The following is a 23,666-nucleotide window of genomic DNA, read 5'->3' on the forward strand; positions in this document are numbered from 1 at the left end:
GATCCCTGGAGAAATGACAGACTGGCAGGTAGTGTCATGATTTTTTTTAACATACCAGTTTTTGTCAGCTGCTCAAGTTTAATGAGGGGATTCGTTTTGACCTATTGGTCTTTGAATGTTCACATACATATTCTCCCTCATGTGATGAGAATATACGGGGCAGTGTGCTTCTCCCATCATCTTTGGTATTTGGAAAGCTATAGAAACTTTAATCTGCACTGAAAGTTTGCTTCGCAGGAGAGAGCCCTGAATACAAACCTCCCACCAGTTGAGGCACGGAGACCATTCCCTCAGGCAGCCATACTCCATTTTTCTTTCTGGGAGCTTTAAGGTAAGATCTCACCAGGCACTGTTCGGGAGTTGAATATATTCGTATAGAAATCTATCAGCAGTTCAGTGAAGAGATTCAGAGGTACCAGAGCACTCAGAGAGGCTGTTCCTTTCGATGGCCAGATCAAATTCAAGCCAAAGACACAGGCCAGGCTGGATGCTGTCATTCTGTTATATATGCTCTCCTGTGAAACCTGGAAAAACATAAACATGAATAGGTATATGCAGACACGTGCCCCAGAGAGTGAGAGACAACACACCATCCTGTATCGAGGATGAATGAATGATGGGAGTAGACCCTGGCCACAGGTACATCACTGGCTTCTTAACAGCCTCAGGGCTGACTATGCAGTCTAGAGCTATGGGGCCACTGGCATCTGTGTCCCTCAAATACAAGATAAGATGTCATTAAGTCAAGCAAAAAGGCTGAATTGTTTCCTTATGCTAGGAAAATTAATTGTTTGCAATCCTTCTATATGGAATCTATTTTTATCTCTGCTGGAAGGCAGGGAAGGACAGCATAAACAAACAGCTATCCCATCTGCTTTGGTACTAAATCCTCTATAGAATAAACATCGAGGATTTCTCAAATTGTTTGCAGGGGTTTAGAAGGATTTTCTTTTTCTCCCACTGATGCATGACTTCACTTCCAAGTTCCTCCACATCCACCCAATTCCTCTGAAGCAATGGAGGTGAAAATGGGCTGTAGGTAAAATACACAGCACTGAAATCTGTTCTGCACCTGGATGATGTGTCCTACTTCTATCTGTGGCTGTGAGGCCAGAACTAGCAGGAGTACTTTTTTCTCTGGGTCAACTTGGCAGGGAATTTGTGTGTGTTTTGCTCTCCTGCATTGCATGGCTGGCATCTAAAGCCCAATACGGTCTGGGTGTCTTATCTGACAAGTTCTCTGTTATTGTAAAGAGCCAGCAAGCTGAAGGTGCTTTTCATTCCTCCTGACCTAGGTAATTCAGCCAGTTCTTCTCAGGCTGATGGTTGCAGTTGTTGATCAGTAATCTGTCATGGGAAGACCATGCAGTCACAAACCGCGATGTACAGGTTACTCGGAAGCTGTCATCTCAGAACAGAACAAGGAATTATTGGGCAAAATCTCCCGTGTATTCTTCCTGCTACAATTTCAAGTGGAATAGGAAAGCAAAAATTCTACTTCTCAATGTCTCTCCATTTCTGCCTTGCCATAAAGCCTCCTGAAAAGGCAGCTCTGTAGTACTATGAAAAGCCTGAGGGCACTATAGGAAAATCTAAGAAACATTATGATCACGTGAACATTTCTTAGCACATGCATAAACTCCAGTTGCCCTCTGCCTGGCAACACAGGTTTCATTCCCCTCTATCTCCTACAGCACAGTCCCACCCTCCTTGGTGTTCTACCTAGCAAGGAGCCTATTTGCTCAGCCGTGAGGGGATATAATGCCCTTTAGACACATGCGCAGGATGGAAGTCTTTTTCTTAGAGGACATCCAGAAGCACTTACATGCCCAAAAGCATAACACTTTCTTCCTAACCATATTAATTTTTCCATTAATAGGTACTATTTTTCCCTCCAATCTTTGCCTCACCCTCCTGAGACATCAAAGCTACCGTGATGCTACTTCTGCTACAAATATTAAAGGCTTCAATTGTTTTTAAGGTCATGAAGCAGGGCTGGATAAAGGAATGAGGTATTAATAAGGAGATACTGGTGCCACAACCACCTTTTCAAAGGATTGACTTCACAACTTGAGAATAAAAAGTCATCAGATTAAGCAGCAATGCCTGCTTCATGACCTTATGCAAAACCCACATCGTTCTCTCTAGAGTAGGAACCACGTATAGCCTGCTGACCTTCACATACTGCTCTCAATGCACTATTTAACTATACTGAAAAACCAACAAGCCCATCTTGTTCATTTAATCTGCTTCAGATGAGATCAGCTCAAACAAAAGTTCATTATACTACAGCAATGTAGCAAAAGCTAAACTACTACCAAAATAACTGATGAGGGAAAACAATTAGGAAAACATTAAGTGGAGTACCCTGTTAAAAAGGAGACATAGACCTAGGTATTGTCCTGAAGGCAGCTGGACAATAAAGCTGGCATTTGGATACCACTAAATATAACAAGGCTAGGGACTGCGTTCTGGCCCTTGGGTCAAGTGGCTCATACTGGCTGCATCCACACTGTGTAATGTTGTACTGTGAAACCCCTGTGGATTGAGTGTTTCTTTCACTTGAAAGTCTCTAAAATAACGTGAAAGCTACAGCCCAGCACAAAACCGAAGATATGTGCTGTATATCCTACGACAGGTACCTTAAGCGTATACAGGGCAGGTACCCTGTGATGGCACAGAAGCATGTGGTATAGTACTGGCGGACAGTGGAGGGTGGAAGGAGCTAAACCTGTTGCAGTTGTCTTCCCCCGGTTTTAGGGAGTGCTCCCTGACACACTCCATCCCTCATGTCCTGCACAGGTGCTGTCTTCAAGTGCTTGTTGAAACACACCCAGCTTAACTTAGCCGCTGGCTTCGAAGGCCAACGTTTCAGCCCAAAGCAACACCACTGCGGCTTCCTGGTAGAGCTAGATTTGTTTTTTCTCTTCAGGCCAACTATTTCAAAGAATTGTTTCTAACTCCAAGATGAAACCATCTCTTCCTACCCACCACCACTCTGTGAACATTTCAAGGAGACAGTCAATGTTGAAATGATCAACAAAAATACCCATGACACAGCCTCTCCCCTGAGAGAGAAAATCCTTAAGATAAAATGAACCAGTGATTATATAATCCGAGGCAGAGCTACACTAAGCCTTATCTGTGAGTCATCAACCAGGCTGACACTTAGGAATTCAAGGGAGACACGGCACGTTTCTTCACTCCAAAATGCACAGCAATCCCTTCCTCAGCAGATCCAAGAAGAAGTGTGCAACTGAATCCAACTCTTTCTCCACAAGAATCTTTGCCCACTCATCAACAGCTGCAAGCAAGGAAGCCTTGTCACACCAGCGGTAATGGCTTTACCCCTCCCCGAGGGGATCAGGCTTCACACTGTCTCAAGCCCCTCACTATTCCAACGCCAGATCTCTTTCTTGAACGACACGAACACATCCGCTTCATCTACAACACTATCATGAGCAGCTGCTGTTTTCTTCCAACACTAGACCATGTAAGGGCAGCATGCGGTCAGCCAACCTCTTCATGGGCTACCCCTCTAAAAAACTGCACCCCAAAGCTACGTCCTATCTAAAAAATACAAATGACATCCTTTGCATTTGGACTAACCCCCTTGACTCCCTCTTTGATTCCCTCACAAAGTTAGTCATCTCTGTTTCAAGTGAAAATACACTTGCTCTGTCAATTTGACAAGCTAATAAAAGACAATTCTCCAAGGACCTAGATCATATCTTTGAAGGAATCATCTGAACATTACAGAAAACTATTACAACAAAGAACTACACAGCTCCAGTTTGTTGTCCCGTCCCCCCCCCCCCTGGAACATGTATAGAAAAATCATTAAGTAATGACAACCTATATTGACAGAAAGTCCTCTAGAAAGATAAAACTTATACATTGCAAAACTTATCATTGGGAAAAAACACTGAAGATTTAGTGCCACATCAACAAATGCAAAATATACATCTTCACTATCCCAGAATAAACACCCAGCTCCCCCCAGCAAAATTGTGACAATTTTTGCATTCCACATCCCAGCACCCTCACGGATACTGCAGGAGTGAAACCAGACAGCCTAATGAACTTAAACAGTAAAATACAAAGGGTAGAAACAGCCAATTACCACCACGTTTTAAAAATATAAGGACATCACCATCTCTTTGGCTTCTCAGTCGCAATGCTGAAAGGAACTCCACAAAACATTTTCAAAAGAAAATTACTAGATTTTAAAACGCCCCCACAAACTGACTGGAAATACAAGTTTCTATCCCCCACTCCCAGCTACCCTGCAGATGTGCTAACTGCTTGTATCTGCTCCATGAGGCTTAGTCATCTAATCCTTGCCAAGGTGCCCTGCCCCGTCATCTCCAGCCACCCCCTAGCTTTGCTGGTGCTAATTACACTTTTCAATGGGACAAGCGATTGAGACAAAACATTAACTCAGAACATATTTTTTCCAGCTTGTACTTGGCTTTAACTTTGCTGCTTCAGTTACAGATCTGAAGCGTAGCTCATGGGCCCCAAAACCTTGTCCATTTTTTCTAGTTGGTCCAAGTTTGATGTTTTGAATTTGGCAGGTTTTTGCAATGGTTCTTTCAGCCAAGTCAGCCACCCTCCCCCTGCATCAGGCATGACTGTAGGGACAGAAATAAGCAGCAGAGACGGAAAGTGTGTAAGCGTAGAGAAGGGGCTGTATCAGCTGGTAGCAAAACCAAAGACATGGTTATAAAAACACCATCTAGATGATATTATTGCCTCTACAAACTTTCTCGATTGTTTAGCTTTAGACTGTAATGGAAAACTACAATTATAGTTTTCTACTAAATGGTTTCTGGCTTCAGAACTGGGTAACTGAGTGCTTTGCCAAGTAATTTGCAAGAAGACTTCTTTGAGCCCTTTAAGTTTGCATGTGCATTCATAAATCCACTTCACTGCATGTGCAACACAGGGCTTGTGGAACACAAGCACTTGTTTGTGCACGTTCATCTCTTGTGAGATCAGCTGAGCAAGCACAGACATTTTTTACAGACATAATTCAGGGACTGACTTATGAAAACTGGTCTTTGTTTTTCCTCCTGCTCCTGGTTGCCCTATGCTGCCTAGGGACCTCAGTCCACTGCAACTCCAAGGGGATCTTGCAAATCCCTCTCTTGCGGCCAGATGCACTGCAAAGTGGAGATGGGCAGCTTATACCTTTCACAGCATGCCGGGCTCATTACTGGCAAAATTACTGCTAATCTAAGGTTAAAGAATTTGGACCTATTTTTGAAATTCAGGTCTTTCACTTCTGTAGGAGTTGCACTGTCTTGCACCCTTGGACTAGAAGGACTGTTTCATTAAGTAAGCAGGTTGAGACCGCAGAGAAAATAGGAATTTTTTTTCCTTCTTCCACAAGCCTGTATCAAACCTGGAGTGTTCAAAACCTGTATCTAGTGATTACAATTCATCCCACTTCATGAAATTACCACAAGTACCTCTTGCACTACTCAAGGCTGAGCTCATGGAAGGATTAAATTGCCTCTTATATGTAAGAAGGTTGATGCTTGCAGGTAAAAACTAGGATTATTGGTAAAGAGCTCTGTTAAAGTTTGAATTGTGGCAGCTTGTGCAGCACACCGATCTGCAATGAATAGAAATCTCTAGCTCCTGGATTGTTTCACGTTCCCTTGACCTTTCCAAATGCAAATATTCCCCGAGACATTAAGGATGAAAAGCCATGGATCAGCAAAAATTGCAGATCTGAGCACTAGTATCAACTTGACGCTGTGCTTTACATAACAAGGCATACTCAAAAATAATGCTATGTTCTGTTGCCCAATTACAGAAAACACTATGTAGTACTTTTGCACACCTCATTAACACCTCAAGTGCTCAGCTCTTAAGAAGTGCGTTGAGATGGTGCATCTATTATTGGAACAAAGTCACTTACACGATTCATAACACTGAGGAGAGATATCAGTTGCTAAAATAATAGCAAATGACATGAGATTTCCTTAATAGCATTAGAGTTCAGCTAAGCGACAGTAAATGAACATGTGGGTGTTACAGGAACCCTGCAAGTGCTGTCTGAGTGAGGGTCATATCAATGTGTTCCCTTTAATCTTGCTTTTCTGTAGTGTTTTGATAGAAAAAGGGATTAAATATACTTGTTTCTGAAATATGCTACTGGCTAGAATATGGCAAACATGATAGTAGCCCAAGAACAGTTACTGAAGGCTAATTCCTCCACTGGTGAAAATCAGCATCATTCCACATACATGATTGCTTTGGTGGGCTCTTAGGACTTCTGAAGGCTAGATCACTTTAATTAGGTGTCAATGATCATCAATCTTAGGCACCTGGGTTTGAAAAATGCAATCTGGAAAAGACAATGCTTTGGATAAGGCAGAAGGAAGGGAAGTACACGCTCCTATTACTGTCTTTTCCTGCACATAAACTGGCAACCAAAGGATGTTCCTAGGCTAACTGTAAAACTATTTGTAATGGATGTTCCCCAAGCCCTCACACTTGTGGGGTTTCCAAAAATGGCTTAAAAAAAATCAGCAAATCAAAAAGTAGGACAAAAGACACACGATTTCATTTATCTGAAGCATACCAAAAATGCTTGCAAAATGTCATGGTCGAAGTTTTTCATTTAACATTGTAGTAAATTACAGGATGAAAGGCTATTTTAAACAGGAAAATGTTATTTGTAAGATTTAATATAAAATATTTTGCTGATTGTTGTTCTAAAGGTCATTAATATTTCTATCATTTTCTAAAATGACACTAATTTATTTGGTGTTTTAGTTGCTCAAGATTTAAACTTTGGAGAAAAAAGGTGATTTCACCTACTTTTCCTCCGGCACCAAAAATTACACAACTACTATTTTCAGGCTTTTTTTCACTCCAAAATAGGAAAAAACCAAAAACTAAATCAATAAAAACATACATTTGTGAATGTGGAGTCCCGGGGACAGGACTTTAAATATTCCAGTACAGGCACAGTTCCATTTAAATTTACACAGTAGTTTTCCTTAGATCTAAAGAATTTCATGGTGAAGGGATGGCCAGACCATTGTTTAGCATTGACTTTTATTAGAACTGGAGGGTTCTGCATCCTGAGTTCACTCTGTTGGCAAGTACTGCACCACCACCTCACCATACTTTTAAAATTCTTCAGTTTTATTTTTTGTGGAGATTTTCAATGTTGAATGAACAAGAACAGATTTAGAAAGAAAAGACTGGCTCTACTTTGGAAATTTTGCCTATACTCACCATATGGAGAAAGCATATCAGATATTTCAGAACAACGTAATTGTGTTCAGGAAGTCCTTGAATGATTTGCTTACATCTGGCGACTCGTAAACTGCTCTCCACACCTGCAATGTCAAAGTCAGTCTTAACTCCAAAACATCAAAATATTACTAAGAAATAATACCTTATTTATATCTGCCGGAATTACTTCAGATACCCATCTGTAAAACTGATCACAAAATTCAGCTCTACTAACCTCCACGACCACAGTAACAGTTAGGGTTATCCATCTGAATGACCCTATCATATTTTGTATTATCATATATCTGACTAAGACTAACTTCCAGGGTATTTTCTCAATTCAGTGAAATAGCCAAAAGAATTTCTTTGCTAGAGAGGACTTTCAAAGGTCTTGATTTGAATCCCATCATCTCTCCATGAATCCAGACGTTTACTTTTTATGCTCTGATTTTATTCTTGCTGAGACATAGTTCTACCCAAAATGCTCTTTTGGCACTCTACTAACTTTAAAAACACTTTTGTGATTCTGCAGGAAACTCTTCTGTCTTGGCAAAAATTTATGAGATAGCCACTTGGGTGGGTAAGAATTTTCTAGAGGTGAACCTAAGCAGGTTTATTAACTCATTTCTACAGATGGGCAAAACCAGAACTGGACCCCAAACTCCTTGCATCATCTAGACAGTCTAGGTGAGAATTACACTAACACTGGATGATATTTCAAATGCTGTTCCAAGTGAATTTTTTTTTTTTTTCCTGCAATATTGTAATTATTTTAGTACTGGAAGTTTAACACCAATGTGGAGAAAGGTCTGATGATTCCAATCATGCCTGACCTAACCAGCTCATTTGTGATGATGTTTTTTCTGCATTTGTTGCATTTCTCTCTCCCTCTCCCTGACACAGCTAGAGGTGTACATAAGTATGTGTGCATGCACAAAATTCCAGCATGTTAAATGTTCCCTTAAGCTCTGGATTAAATACATGAAACTATACTGTGGTGAGCTGTGTTGACATTTTTCCTATTGCAAAGCTACCAGTTCCTGTAAGACACAACAATGTGAATCGCAAGAATTTTTTTGCCAGCCTTCTGCAGAGTAAATAATGCAGTAATTGTAGCAATACTGGATAAAGGAACTCTTGTTAGCAGTTTTCACGGCCAAAGAAGTTGTTCTTTGACAATTACAAGCTTCAAGGGTTTATTAACTTTTTTAGTCAGTCACTTGGCTAATTTATTTCACAGCTCCCACCAATAACTCTTTAGAAAAATGCTTCAGATGAGACACTGAAGAGAAATGTTTCACTATCATTTCAAAGTACTGCAAAGCAGAGATACTGTATTTCTGGGTCTGCAGGTTAAGACATGTAATAGATACATCACACACTGCTCTGGCATCTTCCAGAAGACAGAATGAGAATTTTCAAATCATCCCAAGACAGCTGTCTGCGATCACACCTCTTCAAAGCTCCCTTCTGCACTGTATTCACAGAGAATATGCCTTTGCTGCAGTCCAGCTTGGCTCTCAGCCTTAAAATCTTTTAAAAACAGGGTATCACCACAGCATCAAGAAAAGATAGTGGACATCACATTGCATAACAAGAAAGCCCAAAGAGAAATTCTCTTAAACTCCACTTTTCAACATATTTTGTTAATATTTAAAATGCCAGTAAACAAAAGTAACATGGAATGAATGTTTCACAAGGCGCTCTGCCAAGCAAAACTTCCCAGGGTTCCTAGGACAATGCATTGCTCTCAGATTCTTTTCAGACTTGTTCTCATTTTTCACTTAGCTCTGTCACAAAGTAATATCATGTCCAGAAAGTCAGCACAAGTTTAATTCAGTAAAAATTAGCATTTATGCATCCTTTTTCCAAATTTCCCCTATTCTTTCCAGTTCTGAGTGACTACCCTTAGTCCCTCCATTTCTAATACCTACCTGTGAATAGACCCATTTTTCTCAATGCCCTGAGATATTTACCGTATGAACAGATGAATCCTTGATTTGGAAGGTGGTGATCTACAGACTTGCAAATAGCAAAACAGTACAGAACTTCAGAGGATTCTGAACATGACCCGATGAAGTTTTTTAATAGAAATATATGAATAAAGTTAATGATATGAAACAGTATGCGCAGGTGCTAGTGATGGGCACAGTGTAAGAATTTTACCTAGAATACAGTATATCTAGGTACAGTAAACTTCTGTACTTCTACACTTTACAAACACGTAGCAATTGAGATTTATCCCCAGTCTGAATTATTTTAGCAACAGTCATTATAGTGATGATAACCTACACTTTGCAACAGCATCAGCCCATGGTTACCAGACGTATGCTAACAGACTCTGTTGGAAGCCGTACTCCATTCAGATATAATGTCCTCAAAAAGCAGGTTTTGGAAAAATGTGTGCTTGTGACTTGTGACTGGAAGCCCTATGGGTTCCTGCTAGCTTGACTATAGCCTGGATGGCAAAACACCAGTCTCTACAAGTACTAGGTACTAACTCCCAGATACTCTGGGATCTCAGATATTCAAGCCTCATGTATTAGGGGGTGGCCTTGCCAGCATTATAAACTCCTAGTCCCTGACAAAGACTGCATAACTAAAGTTTTATACTTCATAGTTTCATGTGGTGCCAGATCTTCAGATAATCAATGTCTTCTCTTCTCTTTAGATCCTTTCTTCCCCAATATGTTATCCCATGGGAATAGTTGCCATAAAACCAATTCCCTCCGCACAAAAAAAAAGGAAAAAAAAGGAAAGCAGCATACAAATGACCAACTAAATTTTGGTTCCACAATTCTGCCAATCCTGCTGCTAAAACTAAAGCTGCTTTGACATAACTTGAATCACTGAGACTGACTCAGTGCTGTGCCATGACATATAAATGGAGCCCTGACAGTGAGAAGTCCAATCCAATTCTCAATAATACAGCATGATATATAAAGTAAAGCTTGTAAAAAGCAGAGAGGGTCTTGGTAACCCTGACCACCTTGCTCTGGTGCAGATTATCAGGTTGCCCATCCGTGGCTGCAGGGAAGCACTAATATTATATACCCATAACTGGTCACGGTTAGCAAACAGCAGTGATTATGAATTAGCCAGGTCTAGTTCAACTTGCTGTATCAATTTTTCTAAAACTTATTTATACTCACTGGTGATTCCGAGGATATGATCATAACACTCAAATGTTAGTAATGGCTGAGGGAGTTCCCTAAGGAAAGTCTTTAGGATAACAGCAGATGATAATCATCGAAATTCACAGACTTGCCTGGAAGGAGAAAAAGAAGAAAAAAGGTGTTCAATGATATGTTTTACTTTTTCTTTAAACTACTGCTTAAAAACTGTTTCACGCCACATTTTGAACAGAAAACCTCTTGCCTTTCCGCTGCTGGTAACTCCTGGCATTTTATTTTTGTATTTTTCATAGAGTTTTATTAATCTTGCTATAAGACATTCTCCCCATAAAGGCATTTCATAAAATGACTTCACAGAGAAGGCAGTGACTTTCAAAATTACCTCACTGCGTTTAATAAATTATTAGGTAAAATTGTATTTCTTTGCCATAACCATGGAAAAACACCAGAGGCAAAATGACACAGAGACATTGTACTTCGTAACTACAGTAAAGCACATAGAGGCAATACAAACGTTTTTTGAAAATACAGACCATTTTTGACTCAAACCTTATCACTCACTAGGTGCTACAGATTTTGTAAGCTCTGGTCTGACATCAACTGATGACTTGCTATTCAGTAAGCAGTAAGTGCCCGTTGCTATCTTTCAGGTTTCTCTACTTGTGCTCTTATTATTTTACATTACAAATGGTTTTATGATTAACTAATTATAAGAAAGCTAGCATTTCTGCTTCACCAACAAAACCAAGATCACCAAAGCCCTCATACTATTACTGGCAACGATATGATGACAGCTTACCCTGATTGTAGAGTTTCTGAACATCTTTAATAGTCTGGATGCTGGCTGACCTCCTGAAGAGGCCCTCTACTTGTAGTCCTGAAAAAACAATTAATGCAGGTCTCATCTGCAACAGCTGTCACTCTCTTGTTTTTGTCTATAGGTTCAGTTGAAAACAGAACAGAGGGAGAAGGTTTGGGAACAAAGCCACTTGATACACTCATTGTTTGGAAATAAAGTCCTTGAGAATAGAATGTAGGATCAAATAATGTTTCAGCATTGCCTACAGCACTTTCTTTAACGTGTCTCATAGAAATACTACCACCTTTCCGTAAGTGTTTTAGAGTGTCTTGTCAACTATAATTCTTCTTTAAAAGTAGCTTTCAATTGCACCTAATGACATGGAAGCAGGAGATTTAGATTTACTAGGCTGCTTATGTACCCACTCTCACTGAGCATATCTGCAAACTGAGCCCCAAACCACGCCTGTAAATCTATTGAAGTAAATTTTCATAGACATGTTTCAGAGACTTTTGCAAAGAACCCCACTTTGAAGTTTTACTTGAAGTGCTCCACTGACCAGATTTAGAGGCTTAGCTGGAGTTTAGCTGAATATAGCTCCTAGTTACTTTCTAAGCATTTATACCCGTGCCTGTTAAATTCCAGGTAGAATATTAAAACTTTAGCCCATGCACTCAGTTGTGGAAGGAGTATGACATCTCAAACGTGTGTGATTACTAAAGGAACCAAACGGACAATAATTATGATCTATTTGACCACTTGCTTTATTTCCAACCAGGTCATGAGTTGAATAAAGTTACGGCAAATGGCATCACTGTAGTAAAACTGTTCCATTAGATGTATAGCGCAACCTGTCTAAAGACATGGTTTTGGAAGTGGCAGCTGTGAACAGCTAGCTCGTCAAGGCATTGCCCTCAGCAAACAAGAAATACAATAATTTCCTGAGAATTTGTAGAATATTATGCTGGCTGTCAGTGGACTAGAGGTTTTCTGTAGAAACAAGTCTTTCAGAAAATGGACATCATGAACGCTTGCAATTCAGCTTGCAGAAATTGGTTTAATAGTTAATGCTTTAATCTGATGTGAATCTCACTGTATAAACTACAACGTAAAAAATATCAATTTTTAACATGTTTACGCCTTTATTGGCTAAGCTTTCAAGAATCTAATTAAAGACATTAATCTGTAGCGTAGACAGCAGCTGTACTTGTCTGGCCCTGCATCCCACCGATGTTACTGTAACGGCACATAATGCTAAGCTCCTGCTGGATATGTTTTTTGGAGGTCTGAGGGGGAAAAAGCAACTTTTATCTGCAGAAAGCTGGGATACGGGCAATATCTATGCTTCTTCCAGAATTCATTTTCCAGGTCAGCTGAAACTGAATCAATATACAGCAATTTGTTTGATCGCAGGTGGCAACAAGCCAACTACCAAAGCAGGTATCTCCAATCCTTCTTACATCTGTGGGCAACCTATCCAAATGATGTGACATTAATTAAACGTAGGTTAGTGCAATTGTCAGGAAAAAAGAAAAAGCTATATTCTCCTTCTAAAGTAAAAGAACCACAACAGCAAGAGTGCCACATCTTTTTTGTATAAAAGATGCTCAAACCAGAAAATAATATATTATAGCAATTTTTAAATAAAGCATGGGTCATAACTTCAGTTTACTGGTAAACACAAATATGAGTCAACAGCAATTATGCTATTGAAGGGGGAAAACGATGAGCCGGGGTACAGAGACAGCCCTTTTGCAATGTATTTTTCTGACTTCTGTGATGCATATGAACTGAGCAGGATACTTTTTTTAGAAGTCTGTAAGTCTGTTAATTGCTGTGTGCTATTAAGTGCTTTCTGTGTTTAGGCAGGGCAAGGGAAAGCTACCTGAAAACATGATTTGAATGATGGTGTTTCCCATGTCACATAACCTGAACAGCATTAGCATATGCCCCCAACTGGGGTCCCATATTAAGGGATGGGAAGAAGGAAAGGGACCTGAAGCCTCTCGTTGGTTATTCCACTGTGATGGGTAAATACACAACCTTATACACAGTCAGGAAATACTTTCTCCAAACCTGTCTGTTCCTTTTCAGACACTAGGGGAAAAAAACCCCAGTTCTTAGAACCACCATAATCAAACAAACACAAGGTGCCAACACTAAAATAAAATTAATCACTCTATCTTCTTTTTGCAGAGAAAATATGTGCCAGAGCCACTAGAGTTACAGGATGAGGAAACAAAATTGGCTGAAGACAATCCTGGTCATTGCAGCTCAAAGCATTCATTTTTGTCCTTTTAAAAAAATAATTTTGAAGTAGCCTATTTCATTTTTATTAGTAGCTTTCTTCAATCAAATCCCGCTTACAGCATGACTCATGTCAGCTGTCTCTTTAATGAGAATTTTGGGTTTTTTTGTGCACAAGTTGAACTATTTTGCCATTAATAGCATGGGTAACACAGTCCATAGAGAATACCAACCCTGGAGCAGCAGCGCTTGCCAAAACACTGCAAGGGGTTGACTGACACGAGCAGCTAGCCTGGGCTTTCCAGTTCTGATAAACATGCAGCTGCATGTCACTCACATATTCTATCAATGCAGAGCCTCTATTGAGATAACTCAGCATAAACTGCTCCCTGCCCCTCACCAAAAAAATATAGATAGATAGATATAGAGATCAGTGGACTTTTGCTACTCTGCACTTAACTCTCCAGACCAAAAAGAGTGAAATTTTATTTAAATATTAAGTGCTATACAGAAAAACTTAGTATGTGACTAGTGAAGGAGCCATCTGTATTCAACGAAAAGTGATTCTGCGATTGAGAATTTAACTGACTAATTATTTAAATGTCAGTAATCATAAATGAAAACAGGCAGGCACTTCATTGCACAGTGAAATAAGATGGCTTTTACCACAGTAGACAAAATTTCACAGTGCAATGACACAACTGTGCCACACTCCGAATTAATAAACTGTTGCTAAAAATACTTAACCCCCTTCTACTCCCCCGATCAGCTGTCCCACGGGAAAGACACAGAAAAATCAAAACTGATAAAGATAAATTAAAGCAACACATGCTGTCACATTGCTGCAAACTTGTCAAAGAAAGAGAGATGAGAAAATTACATTCTTTTTCTTTCAATCATCCTTGATTTGAGGGTTGCTGGCATCAAAAACCTTTGTTAATTTGTCTGCTTTCAGAAGAGAAATAGCAAAGAGTGAGCATCTGAATTCCTTCTGTCCCAAATTGAGTTTGGAAATGTTTCTTTTGACTGGGGTTCTGCCAAGTCTCAGGAAGTGTCCATCCTGATTTGTAAGCGGTTTTCATTCTCATTAATACAACTGATTTGGACATCTTCTTGCAGATTACCTAATTCTAGTATGATTCCATTTTAAAAATTAGAACTAATTTATTTCTAATATGAGGACTGATGAGTTTATAGCATATTTTAATTGGCCATCTTCAACGTAACATCTTAAATGCCCAAGGTGGCGGAAATTGTGAATTTTTATGCTTAAGAAAAATTCGAGATTTTTTTTTAAAGCTAGAATACAGTACAGGTTCAAGGAGGAGATTGCACAGCCTTCCTTTCCCTTGTACTCTGTGCAATGAATACAGAACAAGTGAGCGTGATGTCTGCAGTTTGTAAAGATGATTTGCACTGCAAGAAAGTGCACAGCAGATCAAGGGCAGAGGGGAAGAGAAGGGACAGTTCCAGCCCTGCTGAAAAGCTGAGCAGCAGCAGCAAGGATGTAGAACTGTGCATCTTCCACAGAAGCCAAAGTGTATTTGTGTCTTTGCAGTTTTGAATGGCATAATCTCTAGCCTTTGGATTTATGAATGAATATTCTCAGTTTACACTTGGCACCTCTGAACATAATTTATTTACAATGCCTGAGCACCAAAAACACAAACTGTGCTTATTACAAGGTTCATTTTTATTTGATGGCACACGAACCAGTCTTGGGATTTATCTCATCTCCATGAACCCTAGGTAAAAACATTCACATGAAAACAAAAGAGCGAAGAACTCAGAAATGTTTATATGGCCAATGTCAAGCTTTCCCGGTGTTGCATTTTTAAAAGATATTTGATTGATCACAAGAAATGGAGGCCAGCAGGCAAACTCGCTAAGCTGCAGCAATCCCAATGTATTCAGAATGCATAACCATCCATCTCTACCCATTCTGACTATCACCACCAGGATGTATTCATTCACATTAAAAAATGGAACCAAAACTTTCTCCATCAGCAAGATTTGTTGTGCTTCATGGAGGGGATGAGGCAGAAAGATTAATCACTGTTTACCACTGCTTCTGCTATTGAACAGATAAAGGACAGCTTTAGTTGTCATTATAATCATACCATAGGACATTTATTACTTTATCATTAAACTTCTATAGCATGGTTATTACCATTTCATTTAGAAGTCTTAGTCATCGCCCAGGACTCTCCTGTGGTACCGTGAGACAACGTCGAACAAAAACTTTGTGCTGCAAAGCACTTCCAGTCAACAAAAAAGATGAGGTAAGAGAGAAAGACTTGGCAACAGGAGCCACTGCGAGGTAATTTTCCTATAGGGGACAGTTATCTTTTCTGCTTTATAATTCTGTAGTGTGATTCCTTCACCGTGAGTTTATTGTTCCATCACTTCTGAGCTGCTGCTGATCTCACATGGTCTCTTTAGTAATCAGTTCTCTACGCACTTTTTTTGTACCTGTTTCCTTATATGGCCATTCTATAGAATACAAATGTTACCAAATTTTGGAAATTTTAGTAATAATCCCGGCAGGTTAGCTTTAGTTTTAAATTGTTTAAAATACGGACAAGCATGTCATTTATACCTTTGGGGATACCCTCTAAAACATAAAATACATTAACAATGATAATCCTACCTATATATTTCAAATTGCTATTTTGCATAAGACCAAGACAAATGACAGTGTATTAATATTTGAGATAGGCTTGAGCAACATTCCTGCCCTTTGTAACTTATTTGACATCTTCATGCAGGTCTGAACAGTGCAGTTTATACCCACCATAATGAATCAAATAAAAATTCCCTTAAAAGTTGTCGCCTGACCTCCATATGTTGGGGGGTTTGCAAACAAAATATGGATTTTGCCATGCAGTTTTATTTTTAGTGTGTATCAGTTAGTACACTCAAACTGCGGGTCAGAGTTTAAAAACTAAGAGAGCATGGTGAATTGTACTAATACTGACGTAAACAAACACCAAAACCACCAGCCACACACCAGCTAGCTTTTAATTTGAAAAAAAACCTTATATCCAGTCTGCAACCTGCTTTTCTAGAAAAACAGACATGTAAGTAAAAGACACGAAAGGGAACTTCTGCTGTGACATCTTATTAGAGTTTAAAGGCAGAAGTGCATTTCTGAATCCTAAAGCCTACGATGGGTAAAACTGCCTCAGAGGCTGGGCAGCTCTGAAGCGAGCGGGCCCCTCTCTGCCCTGCCGGGTCGGGGTGGGCAGCACCAGCAGCTTCAGCCACCCGCACAACCCCCTCCCTGAGCATTACGGAAGCCATACACACGAAGATGCATCCTCCATAGCATGGCATTACTTATATCCCTGGTTACCAAAATGGTTGGTTAGAAGTGACAGCTCCCATTTACAGTCTCACTTCAGCACAAAATAGGTTGCTGGGGACATGTGGGGACATATTAAGCAGAGAAAGAAAATTACTACCCTGTGGCATAAGCTGGGCTTTTTGGAGAAAAGGGCCTGTGAGCAAGCATCAAGATCATTACCACCAAAGGAATGACACCAGGTTAGAAACACTTAGGAATTGTTCTGACAAGAGAGTGAATATTTAATTAAGCAAGGTAATTTCTCACCGCATGGTAGAGATAAGGTAGTACACATACAAAAAAAAAAAAAAGAAAAAAAAATCTTATTTAGTGCAAATGCAAGTCAAGCCTTGCATTTATAAACTAGACAGATGATCAGGTTGTGGTTTTGAGGCTGAGCATAGAAAAAAATGTCCTCTGGTTTGCTGGCTACTATGAAGATCTAGTCACAAATGTGCTGTGTTAAATCTACCCTTCCTCTTTGGCCTGATTAAATCATTAGTTGGGTTCAGGATGATACAGACACCTTACTTCTGAAATTAAGAGCACTTCTCTGGTTTGGTCCAGAAGATGAACTCTGAGGCTTAGTCTTAATGAGCTGATGATTTTCTCAGATACTCAGAACACATTTAAGAAACCAATTCTTCCCTGTGAAGGTTAGCAGGAACTGAAATTAAGCATTTTTAAAACTCAGTATTAAAAACTTTAAAAACGTTTTTCACTCTAAAGTGGAGCTAGAATGAAAGTGGTGTAATAGCTACTTTCTCTTCCTTTGTTGAAAAAATAACATGAAAATTATTACAGAAATTAAGAAAACTTTGTTTATTGTGTTTATTGTAATAGTGTCTGAGGCATCAGCCATAATAGATCTTGTTTATATAATACAAACAGATGTAGAGGAATCTCTGCTTAGAGTAGATTCTTTAGTCCTGTTAAGGTACTGGGTGACTTACTAACTGGATCTAGTGAGAGTCATCTTGCTCAGAAACAGCTACCTAAATATGGAGTCGGATAAATATATGAGGAAGAAACCCACACACACTGTCATAACGCTAATTTGGCTGTTGGGGATGAGGACAGGCTTGCTGCTGTCAGAGCCCACTCAATAACTCGGTACAAGAAGGGGAGTTTTGGCTCATTTGTACAGATGAGGATGTCTTCTCACTGGGAAGAACACTTCTGCCAACAGTGTTGTCTGAAACTGAGGCAGAAAATTTAAACATCAAGGAGGAAAAATGTGACATGAAGCAATCTGTCAAAGGGATCAGAGTCATTAAGACGAAAAAGGCTGGGCGAACTTTAGAGACGGAAAGTTTCCTTAGCCTGGTAGCATACTACTACAGGCTGGTGCCTAGTTTGAATACCACCACAGCTCCCTCATCACATCTGTTCAAGAAGTAAGAGCCTGAGCAGTACAGAATGGACTTAACGGACATCAGAGGGTCTCTGATGTTTCATCTTAACCCTGTTGATGAAGCATGATTTTGCAGCAGCTTTTGTAACCTAAATCAGAGTTTCAGAAACTGATTTCAGGTACATAGATGTAAAAATGTAGCAATGGGAAGAAAGAATGGGAAATACTGCACATAGGGCAAAAAACAAACCCCACTCCCTGCTAATTCTTCGAGGCTGGAAACTATGCCAAAATCAAATGGAATAGGGTAATGACAGCGAATTTTTGTCACTTCCGGAAGATGAACTGAAGCTCTCGCTGTGCTCACGGCCACGTCTGGAGTGCAAAGAACGCTGCCAGTCAGCCTCCCAGGGCTGTCAGCACAGGAACCGACACTCGTAGAAGCTGATGGCAGAATTGAGATATTCCAGATTTAGAGAAAGAGTTAAAATCATAGCAGACAGCAGGTACAACAGATACCTGCACACTTATAATCAAGTGCAAAAAAATGTATGTCTATCACCTACTGCTTAACAGCCTCGGCATGGCAGGTACTTGGCTTTCAAGCATCAGCTGGCTGAGAATGTCAGAAAACACTCTATCTGACAAGCCATCTCTCCTTAGAAATCTGGTTTGTGGAGATCTCCTTATGATTGGGAATATGACAGCTCTGAGCAAACCTGGGCTTGGTTGCAAAATATCAACGCTGACAGAGCCCATGCCCTTCCTTCCTGGGGGCACAGAAGGACAGAGAGCTGGGGGAAAAATGAGATAGTCCGGCTAGCAAGTGCATGGCTGGACTACGTATCAGTGGCCAGCATTACCACACCGCTGACTTGCAGAGATGCATAAAGTAGGACAAGGGCTTCGTTCAGAACTATCATCACATTTCCTCAGAGACTATGCTTTACAAACTGTGCTGATACTGCACTGAACAGACGAGCTTTTAGCCAAAAAGGATGAAGTTTGGAGAAAACCCAAGGATTACTGCTTTCAGAATAACAAACATTTCATCTAGGAGAAATTCTGCAATGACAAGGTTGAGCCAACCCTTTCTTTTAGCACAACCATGAGAACTAAAACTTGCCTTTTTTCCCTGTACAGCGCAGTTGGCGTTGCTGCTGCAGAAAACTGTGGGTATCTGAGCTAGACTCAGCAATTGGTGAGAGGGAAGAGTATGGGACTGCTGCAATAGTGATGAGACAAAACACCCAGAGAGAACAAAAGCAAGACATGGAGGAGGTTTTGTGTCAAATCAGTGCAAGAATTACTAGTTCCTGGTCACCAGCACAATATAATGATGGCCATAAACCTCCTGTTTCTTTAAAATCTTTAAATAGGTCCAAGGAAGTGCCAGATATGCAAAGCCTTCCTCCCCAGCACAGCCAAAAGTTTAAACCAATTAACATTTTAGTGACTAAATTTTCACTCAATTTCTAAATAATAACAGCTGGGAGAAGTAATGATGTTAGTGCGCATTTATCCTCATTTTAGCTCTCTTGACTCCTGTGATTGGTGAGGAAGAGGTATTTGCCTATTAAGATAAGCTAAATATATGTAAGGATGATTGTTTCATAACAATTTAAAACACGAAAAAGTCTGGCTTTCATCTGCAGATGGGGTATGCACTGATACACTACACAAGCTCTAATTATCCACTTACAATTATAATTACAGGGATTGTCTCAAGCTGCCAGTCACTTGCCTTCAACGTTCTTAGTAGTGAACTATTTACATTCTCTGTATCCAACCATAATATTTGATACAAGCTACACCTGCAAAGTTTTCGTCATTAGCACCAGTCTGGAAACAGCACATCCAAACAGCTTTATGGGCTTGAGTGGAAATCCTGAATTTGGACCAAGAGACCTTCAATGAAGTCTATTAGGAACTCTTCATCTACTGCAGATCAGTAGATACCTTTAATAGCAGAACTGGCCCCACTCCAGTACTTGGCCTTGGCTACTGCAGGTATTTTGAAGATAAATCAGCAATTTCAAGAGGCGAGGAGCTAGCTGTTCTGTACACAAGCACCCCTATAGATGCTATGCTCCACTGCTTGCAAACTGTAAGCAGGTATCCACTGCAGTGGATCTCTCTCTCATTCTCCTATGCATATCATTAATCAGCTTCACTCAAGGTACGAAACCCAAACAAAAATAAAATGGGCAGTTATTTAATGTTCTTATTTACCATGGGGTAAGCTAAAATATGAAGGAGCATAGCCTAGCAATGAGGGCAAGACACTAAGTGTCTAGTCTGCCCTCATTTAGATCGGTATGATCTTGCACTGATTTAAATGAAACCAGGATTTCTCTTGAGAATCAGCAATAAAGCTGAGAAGCAACGTTTTTCTTGCGCACCCCACCTTTGTCTTCACAAATGTGAAGCCTGTTCAGTACAAGTTTTTAAAAAGTTTGAAATTTCTCACTTAGGGTTCAAATAAACTCAAACTCAGACCAAACCCTAGTGGCAATAGTTAAAATTAACAGAGATCAATGATGCATACTATTTGAATACTGAAAGCAAAATTTACCTTGTTCAGAATGACAGCTCAAGGATGCAAATTAAGAATTAGGAATATTGTGGGATATAGGTTTTGGGTGAGCCTGTCTACAGAAGAATACAATTTACTCAAAATTTGTATTTTGTATTATTTGTGTGCTGTCAATACAGATAGTTCTTTAAATGAGGAAAATCTCAGATAAAACTCATTTAACAGCAATATAGAGATCTGAGTCTGTTTTTTGTCTTAACAAAAATCACGCTGATCCTCGAAATTTGTTCAAACATTAACCAAACTTAATGGCATATCAAATGCCAGTGATATTTTAAAAAAAAAAAAAAAAAAAGAAGGAAACAACTGAACCAAACACATTTTGATTTTCTTCACTCGACACACCTATTAAAAATTCACACCCTTCTTTCAAGGATCTTAGGAATCGTTCCCAGTGCTACCGCTGCGTAATGTTGTGCCAGTCACATAACTGTGTTATGCTCTGTTTCTGTTTTGTCACCTGTAAGATAAATGTACCTAGGCTATAGATTTAGTACTGTAAGATTTAGCACTGTAAGATTTAGCAAACATTCGTGAAACTCTGAGGCCTTGGAGCACAAAGGGCTATGGAAATATTGCTCTGATTGCCTTAAAAATCAGGGATCAAAATGTAAAATCACATTACACTGGGAAAACGAATTTCAAGACTACAGCCTTATCTCTGACTTTCTCCCTGAATGTGCCTTTGTCCCTTTGTAGGGAACACAGTGCACCTACCCTACAGAATGCACTTGATATTTGGTCCTTTATGTTGGTCAGGTAGGCACTGGGGAGCTCAGTGGTATAGCAAGCGGTTCAAAGTCTACCCTCTCTTTGCCCTGTACATGAAGGCGATATAGGGAACTCAGATTTGAATGCTCCCATTTTAGATATGGGTCTTTATAATCCATATCCCTATATAACGTAACTATAAACATGAACTGCAGTCAAAGGGACCGTAAATGCCAGTAGAAATATTTTGTGAATGGAGGACTTCAGGCTGACTCCTGCAAAACACATTTTCAACGACTTTTTATGGCCACTGGTTCTATAAAAACAGAACTTCTCATTGATTTTTTCTGGGAGTTCTACTTAAAACCAACAATACAATATGGGTTGACAATGTGTATTTCAGGACATCTTCTCTCATTTGCTATTCCCTAATTAATCCTAAGGGCAAAAAGTTTTTGGGTTTTTTTTCATAGTGGGACAATAATCTGATAACAAGCATTCCCTATCCATCAAAGCTCTCAAGGCACTGCCCAATTGCCACTCAAGCTTTCAGGACATAAACATATCTTGTGCAGCTGTAAACTTTGCTGAATCAGGCACTGCGTTACATAGTTTCATACTATCGTCCTTGTTCTGAAAGAGACATCCTTTTTTGACACAAAACTCACCTTTTCTTTTTAGGTAGGATATAGTTTCCTTCATTACTGGGGGGATTAGTTCGCCTTTATTTTTGTTCTTGATACTGTTGGGGAAAAAAAAAAAAGAAGAAAAAGTAACAGCCTTTAAATGGCATTTATAGACAAAGAGTCAAAACCAAGACAGAACAGCCTCAGCAAAAACCTGAGAGAAATCTGAAAGTGTACATTCAATTCCACAAATTGAGAGCCTGCACCAAACACAAGAGTCCTCCACAACTCTAACAGACGCTGAACGAGCCATTGAAACAAGTGACTTGGACTTCTATTCAAAGAGCCATTCCTAACCACTTTCTTCTTGGTGGAAAAGCTGTATAACTGCAACGGCGCCAAGCAGTAAGTAAGTGCTATTTGCTGTACTGAAGGGGAGACAAGGACAGACCAGCAGAATGATGTTCCAGGCTAACTTTGCCCCTACTTGAGATTGACTTTGCTCTAGTTTTGCTCCCCTCGCTTGGCATGCCCCAGCAGGGCCGCATTTAACCGTGATGCGGTGATGGCAGTGGCGGTGGCTCTGGTTGGATTTGGTTGGACGCCGTTGGTGTAACGGGGTTTCAAGGCAGCTTAGAGGCAGGTGAGGAAGGAGTTTGCAGCGAGTGCTTCATAGTAAGTCTTGATCAAGGGATGCTGCAAGTTTAGGAGCCTTTTATCATGCAGATTTTTCTTTGTCGTTTGTCTCTTTTTAAGCCACAGTGTATGTATAATTAAAAGGATATTGTACTATTTATTTTGAAGGCAAAGTGATGCAGCGAGATTATTAACGCTTTGAATGATTCCCATGAAATGAGATTTCTTTCTCTTTCATGAGTGAACAGTTGAGGCAAAAAATCGAACATAGCGTTTTCTTGATCTACGCAGCACAGAAAATTCAGCAATTATCTTCTTTATTTAAAAAAAAAAAAGTCTTTGGCAGTTTAAAAAGTATAATAAAAGAGGAGGTCAGTATCTGCTGAGTATTCTGCTACATTTTTATAGTAATCAACAACAAAACAAAGGACCAACCTCAGATTTTAAAGTAGACTTAATATATATTTATATGTACAATTTCATATTTGATATTTAAAAGGTGACCAGCTTTACTGACAAACTCTAAAGCACCAGCACAAAACAGCACAGAGATCTCTGACTGTATCATGAGAGGCTGCAAATGCTGCAGCTCATCCACAGAAAAGGCAAGATGTTTATACAACATGTAACATAGCCTTAACCTAGTGCTGCTAGCTGAGGTTGCACCTGCAGAGGAGAATAATTCTTAGGCTCTTTTTCTTTTCCAAGTACTGTGATTTCTTCTCTTTCTGTCTAGGTTTGCTTATTACTTTATTAATATAAAACAACTGATAGTAACTGGGCTGTATTTGATAGAACTTCTGTAACATTGTTGCATGGAATCAGCAATCCAGTATTATATTTTGTGTTTGAACTACACATAAAAACTACTTTAAAATCATGGAGGGGTAGGGAAATTGTCAAATCCTCCCCTCCTCCTCGTGTTTGTTTTCCCTATACCTGTGAAGGGAGTTAGAAGAG

At 39.7% G+C, this 23,666-nt stretch overlaps 1 protein-coding gene across 1 annotated transcript in view; it reads right to left on the reverse strand.

Moving 5' to 3' along the window:
• Nucleotides 1-326: 326 nt before the first annotated feature.
• Nucleotides 327-23,666, reverse strand: part of LOC104074505 (rho GTPase-activating protein 8-like) — a 57,134-nt gene continuing 33,794 nt past the window's right edge. Inside the window, 6 exon segments of the mRNA XM_009574646.1 lie at nucleotides 327-524; nucleotides 7,258-7,361; nucleotides 10,410-10,499; nucleotides 10,502-10,525; nucleotides 11,191-11,268; nucleotides 22,113-22,186. Of these exon segments, the coding sequence (XP_009572941.1) occupies nucleotides 327-524; nucleotides 7,258-7,361; nucleotides 10,410-10,499; nucleotides 10,502-10,525; nucleotides 11,191-11,268; nucleotides 22,113-22,186 (568 nt within the window).

This window comes from Fulmarus glacialis, unplaced genomic scaffold (assembly GCF_000690835.1).
Source record: "Fulmarus glacialis isolate BGI_N327 unplaced genomic scaffold, ASM69083v1 scaffold3973, whole genome shotgun sequence".
NCBI classification, from domain to species: Eukaryota; Metazoa; Chordata; class Aves; order Procellariiformes; family Procellariidae; genus Fulmarus; species Fulmarus glacialis.